General features: G+C 39.2%; 1 protein-coding gene across 1 annotated transcript in view; it reads left to right on the forward strand.

The window, feature by feature from the left end:
• SCUBE1 (signal peptide, CUB domain and EGF like domain containing 1) overlaps positions 1-6,789 on the forward strand; it is a 192,680-nt gene extending 185,891 nt beyond the window's left edge. Inside the window, exon 23 of the mRNA XM_036404941.1 lies at positions 173-6,789. Within this exon, the coding sequence (XP_036260834.1) occupies positions 173-325 (153 nt within the window). The 3' untranslated portion in view covers positions 326-6,789. The remainder of the gene's footprint in view (positions 1-172) is intronic.
• Positions 6,790-10,718: the final 3,929 nt, after the last annotated feature.

Genomic DNA, 10,718 nt, shown 5'->3' on the forward strand with positions numbered 1-10,718 from the left:
GGCAGACTCATCCCTCTGAAACCCCGCTGCAACGTGGAGCAGTTTCCTTACACTCTTCTACCCAGACTCAAGTTTTGCAAAACAGACCTGATTGTTCTTCAGTTTTGAAACCTATGCAGACACTAAATCCAAACCTTGCTTTTATCTAACATATCTGTGTTGTCTTCCATAGGACAAGAAACTGATTAAAGCTCTCTTTGATGTACTGGCACACCCACAAAACTATTTCAAGTACACAGCACAAGAGTCAAAAGAAATGTTTCCAAGATCATTTATAAAGCTACTGCGATCGAAAGTTTCCAGGTTTCTACGACCATACAAATAGTCTAGTGGTATTCAATTTTTGGTTACTTTGCATTCCTGTCAAATATTCTTTCCTCCATAGTAGAAACATTTGCTAATTTGAAAGTTCTTTTTTGCAGACTTTGTTCACAATTGTTAATGAAGAATACCTATAATGTTTTATAATTGTTAAAAGTCAATGTTCTGAATGGGATTCTTACTAAAAAAAAAAAATGCATCCCTGAGTACATCTAGTTGGAGATCCAAATTTGTGTCTGCACTAGTGTATCCTCATTTTTCATCTGAAATCTCACTATGTAAAAATATTCTTTCTAGCTTTTTATTTTTCATCAACAATAACTTTTGTCAAAAAAAAGGAGGAATCTATTCAAATATGATTAAACTACCTGCAGATAAGTTCTGTTATAGAAAGAAGTATGTAGTATAAATAATACTTGGATTTTGAATTGCACTTGAAGTTTATATTTGAATCTTTAGAAGAAAACGAAACAATCTAAATTTTGTTATTTCTCATTTGTGGCTTGGTGGAACCTCTGTCTAAATAGAAATCAAAAAGGAAAAAAAAAAGAAGAAAAAATGTATAATTTTGTTCTATGAATTACATGAGATTGAGTCCCATGCCCTAATGTCCTAATGTTTTTATCTGTCCTCTTCTAAACTTCTTCAGAGGTTTGCCACTGTCAATTACTTAATTGAAACAGATTAGCTCTGGATTTCCATGCATCAGTCGGTCCCTTTAAAGACATTTACAATAGGATATGTGGGAAATGAACAACAACATTAGTAGTCTTGGTTTTCTTTCCATTAAGAGAGCATCTAATTAAGTACAATATATAAATATATAAATATATACTTCTATTTGTGGGTACATTAGTAATGTTATCTCTAGTTACTGTAAATATTATTCATGCTTAAATCTTTACTCCCACACACCCTATTTACTCATATCTATATGTAACTTTGTGTAGACAATTAAATAACTTCTCCAAGTGCTTGTCACTTCTGTTAACACCCAACTGAAGCCTTTTGAGGTTTTAAAATACTGGATAATGGTTTACTCTGGGACAATCTCTTTCAATATGTATTATTCCAGGAAAAATAGCATCAATGGAGATGCAGCTGCTGCCCAGTATAGGGTGAGCTGTTGCCTCTCCCTTGGGGACGCCCCACAGGCAGACCAACAGAGTCACCCTCAGGACAGCACACGTGGGGGGAGCTGCTGCTGGACCTGCTGTCTCTGAAACACTGGGAACACAACTGTGTCCAAGGCCCAGATTGTCAGGGGCTCAGGGGTGAACAGGACACGGGTTTGCAGAAGAGTTGGAGGGCAGGCTCTGTGTTTGCAGAGACCTGGCTCTCCTTTTTATCCCAGATTTGTAGCCACAGTGCCCATCAAGCACAGGGACTGCAGGAGAGCTTTAGCCTTGTGCTCAGGCCCTGCTCACAGAGTGACAGAGGGTTTGCCATGATGATAAATTCTGGGTTTCCTGCTGTTTCCTGGCACTGAAGCTAAATCAAATGGGAGAGGAGCCTTTATTTTCTATTAGTATTTCAGCCTCTTTCCTTTTCAGTCCCTTCCTCTTCTGTATCATTTTCCCTTTTGATTCTACAAGTTTATTAATGGAGAAATGAACTCTCCTGGCAGCATCCTTTCAGAAAAAGACTAACACACAGTTTTGCTTTGCTGCTTTTTTTTTTGCCTGTCTACCCTGTAGTTTAACACATGTTTGGATGTTCTCAAAGACATGTATTAGGGGTGGTTGTGGTTATCTTCTGACACTTTCTTTTTGTCCTTGAGCAAGTACTGCTTAAACTTACACAGTTGGTTTCTGTTGACTATAAGCTGTTGAATATTCCATTTCTATGAGAACACACCTTAAGTATTCTGTTTAGTTTTTCTACTTAATCATCTTGTAATTTTGCTTGCCTTCTTTCCTTTTCTGATAAAGAATATAATTTTTTTCTTTCTATGCCTGAACAGCCTGACTTTATAGTCTAACCATTTTTTTTTCCACTCATGGACCTTAGATCTTTGGTGAGCTTTCTTTTTAGTATATACATTAACCCTTGTTAAAAAATGTCACTTCTCCATAAAGGTCCTTTGTTAAAGGCTGTTAAACGTAACTTTTTCTTAAGGATGTTAAAACTACTTTTATTTATGATTCACCAAGGGTCACTGAAAAGAACAAATTTTTCATTAATTTTTCCTTTGACAGTACTCATTTGTACAAAAAAAAAGTTTTTAAAAAGCAAAATTCTTTTTAGGTACTCAATTATGCAGGAGTATACAGCTAAAAAACTACTTTAGCCAAACAGTAGTTCGAAGTCTGATAGGTTATCCAGAGTTTTATTCAGATCCATTAAAATGAGTCAGGATTCCAGCCATTCTACTGAAAGATATGAAGGAAAATATATGGAAAATATGGTGAAAAATAGCTTCCTCACTTGGCAAATGATTTACAGTGATCTTTAGTATTTCACACTTGAGAAAGCAAACTTCAGAATCTGGTATTGTACACTGAGTTTAATAAAATCCTTGCTAAAATTTTTGTTTAACAACCAACATGTTTGGATATAGTACCATTGTATGACAGTGATGCCAGAATCCAGAAACCACTGGCAGCACCGTAACATTTTCCAGGTTCCAAGCTCCATGGGAAATCCAGTGCCAGAGAGAAACCATAAGAGGGACATGTCCCAATTCTGGCCACTGGTAGTGGGACCTCAGTAGAGCTGTGAGAAGTGAATACAGGCAAGAGAAATTGCATTTCGCTCTGACACCACTTGCCCTGACTTAAAACCACACTACAAAAAAGCGGGGCTGTGTCCAGTTCATCCTGACAGACAACCTGAGAATGAGGCTGATATTTCCCAGAGCCACATCAGGGCAGGGACTCTGCAGTCAGGACAAGGCACTTGTGGACTTCTGAGGCAAACACAGGCTTTGTGTTGCTGAAGGAAGATGCTGAAAGAAGGAGAATAACTTGACTCTCAGAAGTTGACACTTAAATGCTTTTGAACATTGAGGGGGTTCATATCTGATATATTTAGAAAATGAGTCAGGCTTGAATGCTTGCCACTCTGCATAGAAATGCTCTTGGATGTACAAATTTCTAATGAAATAAGTAATGACAAGTGGTATATAGGGCAGTCTGAACTGGTTTCAGTTGATTGGAAAAACAGCATAGAATTTTTATATCAGCTCTAGAAGTTAAAAATGCTTTGACTTTCATACTAGGTTTACAGTTACAGAAACTGGAAGTCACCAAATAGGAGGTGGGTTCAGCTCTTCATTTGTTAGTGTAGGATGCCTTCATTGTCGAAGTCAGAAAACCTGTTGCTAGTACACAATAACAGCACAGCAACAAAGAATGTCTTCTTCTACAGATGAGACCTACACACATTTGGGAATCAAAAACTGTACAAGGAGAAATAAAGCTGCCTTTAAGCAAACCAGCTTCGGGAACGTGGCAGAATATAACATTTTACCTTTTACCCTAAATGTGAAATACTTCATTTGAACATACCAATAAATAAAGCCCTGTAGCTGTTCTTACAGAATTACACATTGTCTGCAGGACAGGTGCAACAACAAATTTATGTGTTAATACAGGTAGACTGAAGAAGTGCCCATTTGTGATTGCCCAATTCTGTGGCACAAACAGAGCTTTTTATTTTCAATTTGCAAATGTCTATATGCTTAAAAGCTGCACCTGCAGCACTTACCATTTTAAGCCTCTCTTTCTGCTTTAAATAGTGCACTTATTTTTAGTGAGGTGGTGGTGAATCATCCCTAACCATTCTCACAGGCCACCAAATCACTGCCTGCACACCTGCTGCAGTCCAGGACACTGCAGCAATCACAAGTTGCTCATCAAGCCCCGAGTTGTGCCTTTAAAGTGCTGAGGACACAAGGTGCCTCTGTGTGCCATTTGAACGCAGGGAGGAGCAGGATTCTGTGTTCAGTGCATTGCCACCTCTTCTGCCACACTGCATCTTGCCTTCAATAACAAGACTTATCCTGCCTGGAGATTTAGCTCGCTGAAACGGGATTTAAAATAACTGAATAATAACTGAAGTCTTTCTTTCATCCCATTTTCTTGCCCTGTCTTCCTTCTTCCACAATACATTAGATTTTTACCTAACGACCAACTTTTCAAAAGAAATTTATTTCCTCATTGTGCCATCTCCATAGAATAAAGTTATGACTACTTTAAATTTAGACTAATCCTTTTTACACAGCAGTTTTATTCTAGAGTAAGCTTACTTAAAACTAGCTTACCTTGTAAGCCAGGTTTAGTTTTAGACTAGCTTAAATAAATACAGGATTGGTCAGAGAATTTTCAGGGGGTCCACGTTCTGAGTTGTCAGCGGGTTTTAAAGAGCACAGCTCACCTGTCTGTGAGCAGAATGCAAGGATGCTGCCACATGAGTGAGAAACATCCTTTACATGTGTTCAGCATTCCAAAAGGACAGTCAAACCCCACCCTGTACCTTTTTATAAGCCTGCCCAACACATTCAAATTTCTCAGATCAGTTTTACCTATAAAAAACCCAGTTTTAATCTTGCAGATAGCAGGTTTGGAACTTCAGGAGCAAAAGTAGCGCTGTGATTCTTATACAGGGTCTGCTGACAGGTGTTTGACAGCAAAACTCACCTGCTCTATGACAGCTCCCATGTCTGGACTCTAAATATCTTTGATTGCTCTTACAAACTTAGCTGGAGTAAAATCTTCAACAGCTGGACCCAGTGGCAAACTCCTCAGCCACCTCAGGGGTCTGGGTGATTTCTTAATGATGGGAATGAGTGACACACACAGTTCCTTATATCTGTATCACAAGTTCAAGGAGTTGCATTTTTTCATAGTTTAAAACCACTGATTGATAGGAATGGGAGTAACTGGAGGAGTTCTTATAGAATCTCAGTACTTTGGACCTTTAATGAAGTAGTTTTCTAGAATGACAAACTGTTGTAAGCACTTGGGAAAAGGAATATTTTGTCTTCCAGAAGAATTTATGGAAGAAGGGAAATTTCTGTAAGGTACTATGAACTTACTCCTCAGCGAGAGACTTGGATCCAGAGACAAGTCTTGTGTTTTATCTCTCATCTGAACAGAAGCAGAGTGGAAAATAAACAATGTCAAAAACCTGTTATCTAAGGATCTGAATATATACAATTCCAGTTTGTTATTTCATTTATTTATTCTTTCATCATAAAGCCTTTAATCTATAAAATTAATATGTAATATACAAGAGTTAAATGTACAGAAGTACCTTTAGATCTAATAATTTAAACCATCTGTATTCAGAGAGCAGAGATAACAAGTTTAAAGATATACAAACAATTGGAATTCAATTTTCTCAATATCTAGAAAAAAGTGTCTTTGATTAATTAAACTTTATTTTAATTATTGTGAAAATATCTTTTTTAGAGTTTGTTTTTGTTACTTTTTTAATTAAAATTATTTTGTAAATATTGTTTTCTATGTTTTATAACTTAGAAAGGCCATTAATTTGCATTGAGAGCAGCAGGGTCTCAACATGTTGATTATAAAGATACTCTAGGAGACTGGGGTGGATGTGAGGCAGTTGCCAGATTTATCATTCCAGATTACAGATCCTGTTATTTCTTCAGTCTCACTGACATGACAGGAAGAGTTTTCTGGGGCACTTGAACATTCTAATTTAAACAGAATTGACTATCAAGCGTCATTCTAAAGTGCTTTCCATTTTCATAACATAAAAAGAATATGTATCTTAAAGTTAGTGCTGGTTCTTCTTCCATTGTTAGGATAAGAAACAACACAGAACTCAGAAATACAAGGGAATTTAATAGATTACACACATGGATAGTAGAAAGACAAGAAAAGCTGTGGGATCTCTATGCTTGTAGGGCGCAGTGGAAGTGATAATTCCTCACATTGGATCAGATCACAGAGCCTTTTTTAGCCAAAACCACTGAGGCCAGTGGTACTTTCACCTGCAAAAAAGTTCATTATGACCATATCCAGCACCAGTTTAAGCAGGAATTTCTGGCAAGCTGGATTTCAGGGGGAAGCACACAGGGTGTAATACTGGTTTCTGCATCAATTTGCTCCACGTAAACCACTGTGCAGGAGTGAGATTTTAAACTGAACTGTTTTAGATGCTGCTGGGACTTCTAAGCTTTATTACCAATGTAAATTGTGTACAAACAGCTATTTCCATATGAAATGTACAATAATAGTTTAGAGCAAGGGTAGTGAATAACTGTACAAAATTTGATACTTAGAAAATAAAATACAGTGCTAAGCTTTACCAATATTTTAACAATTCTGTCAGATTTATAGTAGAAAATGTTGTTGTAAATGTACCTTATAAGAAAATACATTTCCTTTTGCCTCTGTATATTAATAGCTTTGATTTCTATGTCAAAGTTAAAAAATGAAGCATGTAATAAAATTTTTTGTTAAAATCACTTTCATAATAAACTTAAAATGGAATGGATACCCCTGCCTGCCATTTATTTGTGTATAGGACAAGGCTTCTTGCACAAGTGTGGACAAGAATCAGAAGAAAACTTTTCTTTTTTGATTGCTTTTACATATTTTGGTCTAATTTTCATCCTTAAGCAACAGAGCTTTTTCATCCAGGTGCTGGAGTCTGTGGGACACTGATAAAAGTTCCTTCCAAACAGGCTTCAAGGAGTGTTTTTTAAGGAAGAAATCCTGGCTCCAGCGAAGGACTAGATGACTAATATTCCTCCAGGACTTTTACTTACTTGTTAAACTAAATCTGGTATTACTGTGTATAGCTCATGCAGCTGCCCTTGTCACAGCCCTCTATTGAGAAGCAGCCTCAAAGAAAGAGAGAGAAACCTCTCATGTTCCAGCATGGCATGTGCCATTCTGCTGCTATCCTTAAGTAAGCAGTTCAGCTTGTTAAGAGAAAGCATTTATGATGTGACAGTATCAGCTTTGCTGAGTTTATATATATTGTTCATTATATAAATACTGTTGGTATGACTGATGACGCTTGGTGTCTGGCAGGTTGAAAGGCATCAAGAAACTTGCTGTAAAGTATCCATTACTGCCTTTTTTAGCTGGTAGGAATTCACTCAGGTAAAATGGCAGCTATCCTCACTGCATTCCAAGAAGACACAACATCACTTTTATGGGACTACAGACGTGCCATATGAAATGGCACTCAGCTGTCCTTGTGGCTTCAGAGCTTTAAATGAGTGACAAGAAAAGCCAGCTCCTATCAAAGACAGAAAAGCTGAACCTCAAAATTCCTAAAAGTCATTGGAAATGAAGTTGATTACTGGTAATGAAGTATCTGTGCACAAGGACAAAATCTGGAATGGGAATCCGGGAAGGTCCCAGCTGACTGGAAGTTGGCAAACATTGTCTCTATTTTCAAGAAGGGCAAGGAACAAGGACTCCGGAGACTCCAGGCCTGTCAGTGTCACTTCAAGTGCCTGGGAAAATCATGGAAAAGGTTATTCTAGGAGTTACTGAAAAACACCTGGGGGACAACCCAGGCATCGGTCACAGCCAGCACAGCTTCATGAAAGTCCTGCTTGTCAAACTGATTGCTTTCTAAACAAGAGTAGAACAGGCAATTTTATAACAGCCACTTAAGTTTCAGCAGTCATGACAGTCTTCATTTAAATACAAGATTCTCATTTACTGGAACAGGCATTGCCTGATGTAAATTGCAGAAGGGTCCATTCTCAGTTCCAATCTTGCTATGACTTCCCAACAAGTATACAAAACGTAACAGCCTGAGGAACAGCACTCTGGCACAACTCAGCAGGTAAGTGAAGGCAGGCTGGGCATAGATTATTTATTCTTCTTTTATCCAGGAATCAACATCAGCCGACTCCTGGTGCTGCAGAAAGGGCCTATCCTGTACAACAACCATAATTTGCTTTTTTTGCCGCTTAAATACAATATCTAAATGGGCAGTCAGCACAGGATGAGGTATGCTACACTCCAAAAGCATTTCTTAACATGTAGAATAACAGCACCTGTACTTCACTTGTGCATGTAGAACGGTATTCCTAAGTACTGGTCCAACTTTTATAAAAATAATATATTACACAGCATGGTATGTATGCCTAAAGACATGGGAAAGGGAAGAACAGAGATCTGTCTTTGAACGCACCCAAGCAGCTGGTGAAAAACTGGAGGTACAGCAGGATGCCTCAGGACTGAGGGCAATGTTGGATTGCCTACATGGACAGAAGATCCTTGGAGCTGCCTGGCAAGGTGTTTTTTCATTGTTGTACCCCCCGAATGAGGGCAGCCTGCCTCTACCCCAGAACTGCATGAGCAGTGGGAGAGTATCTTTGAGAGTAAAACACCTGCACTTGGCAGTGTATGTTATGTCAGCACATAATGTGGGTGCAGTAAATTTGTCTCTTCAGGGAAAACACTCAGGGGAAGTATTGTTTGTGCCAGACAATTTGTTTGGTTTATTATCCTTCACACACTGATCTCTTGCCAGACTTAGAGAGAAGGCTGAGTCCAACCTGCTAAGATCACTCATCCACCTGCCGAGTGTTCCCCGAAGCTCTTTCCAAGATCCACGCTCACATTGGGCACCCATTCCAAGGTGAAAACATGGGTTTCCCTCCTCACTCAGGTGACCATCCAGCCACACAACAGGACAGCACAGCCCCACTTTCCCAGGGTAGCCAAAGTATGGGATAGATGTCATACAGACTCCAGCTGGCATGTGGATATTGCAAAACCTTCCCAAAAGTTGTACCTGTCCACAAAGCAAGCAGGCAAAAGCTATACACAGTGGTTGCTTGATTGCTTTTTTGATGCAGTAGAATTCATTTTCCCTTCCTAAAACAGCCTTCTGACAAACCTCTCTGAAGTTTTAAACTCACATATACTGCTATGATAAAATATTTACAGCAAATTATGTTCTTATCATCTGAGCCCCTAACACAGCCTTCCATCCTCTGAAGTTCTAGTTTTACCATTGACAAAGTTGTTGACTTGAAAACAAATGGTTTATTTATTTTAAAGTGCACCAAAAATATGTCCTTTCATCTCCTTTTCACTGTGTTGTTAAGGTCTCTTCTGCCCCTTATATCCTTACCTCTCTTGAGGTTTCCATGCTATGTTGGCAAAGAGGAAGGTTCTAACATTAAACAACAGGAATATGAAGTGGGGAATGCACATCAGATCTATTTGGATGAGACAGCCATAAACATTTGGAATAAAGCCACAAACTGCCAGACTCACAAAACTTTGAAAAACTTTAGCTGTGTTTGTTGGGGACAAATGCTACTTCACATATGGTAACTCATGATAAATTTCTGCTGCAGACTGCTGCAGGGTAGGAACTAAATGTGGTGGTGGTGGATAAGTCATGGAGCCTGCTATGACAGAGAAGCTCGAGGGCTCCATGGGTTGGCTTCCTATGGATAGTGCCAGAAGGCTAAATCCTCTTATTTTAGACTGGGGTAGTGCTAGTAAGCTCAGCTTTGCTGGGATCTTTTTGCATTCTCTGTGAATTCCTATGTAAAGTAACCCATTAAATTCAACAGGCACATTGCCCGAGTAAGGGCTGCACTGTTCAGGCACTGTGAATCAGCCACTGTTCCTAAGGAAACAATCAGAATAAAATACTGTGGTGACTCTTCTTTACAAAGATTGTCCACAAACACCTGCTTTCATGAGAGGCTGGCAGTGGTACTGGGCTGTGGCTCTGGCATCCATCAGAGCAGGAAGGACTGCTCCTGAAAGCCTCACGGTGCTTGAAGCAGTGGTGGGACAATGGTGAGTGCTAGTCCCTGCTCCCTGCTCCAGGAATTACTGCTGCTGTGAAAAACCAGCAAAAAAGTAAAACAAGCTGCCAAACACAGCAGCTGAGCAAGACCACATTTAGGTAAGTGCTGGACAAAGTCAGGGAAGAGCCCACTTACACTCAACTCTTACCATGAGTGATTCTCACTGTGTCTTATATATTACTTGGAGTTTATCAGCAGCAGCCCCCAGACCTGCAAACTCACCCAAGCAGCCAGCCAGCAGCCACAACTCCCATCCAAAGGGATGTGGAAGTGCAAACAAGCAGTGAGAAAGCAGCTGCCTACACTTGGTGAGAAAAAGAATTATGTAAATTTCATGTTCGAACAGGATCACATTCCCCTTGCCTCTAGACAGGGCATGATCACTGTGGCACTACTGAGCAAAAACATGAAGACGCCCTAAGCTTTTCCTCCTTGGTCTGTTTTGTTTTTTTTTTTTTTTTTTAAGGTAAGTAAAAGATTTAACTACATAACATGACAAAGATAGAAGTGAGGGAAGGGTGGCCTTTTCAGTAAGCAAGGTCCCCAGGAGGACTACTAGTAAGTGATCAAACCCTCCACATTTTACAATACTAGGGCAAGGTCAACACCACAGCCATCCTCTTTT

This window comes from Molothrus ater, chromosome 5 (assembly GCF_012460135.2).
Source record: "Molothrus ater isolate BHLD 08-10-18 breed brown headed cowbird chromosome 5, BPBGC_Mater_1.1, whole genome shotgun sequence".
NCBI lineage: Eukaryota > Metazoa > Chordata > Aves > Passeriformes > Icteridae > Molothrus > Molothrus ater.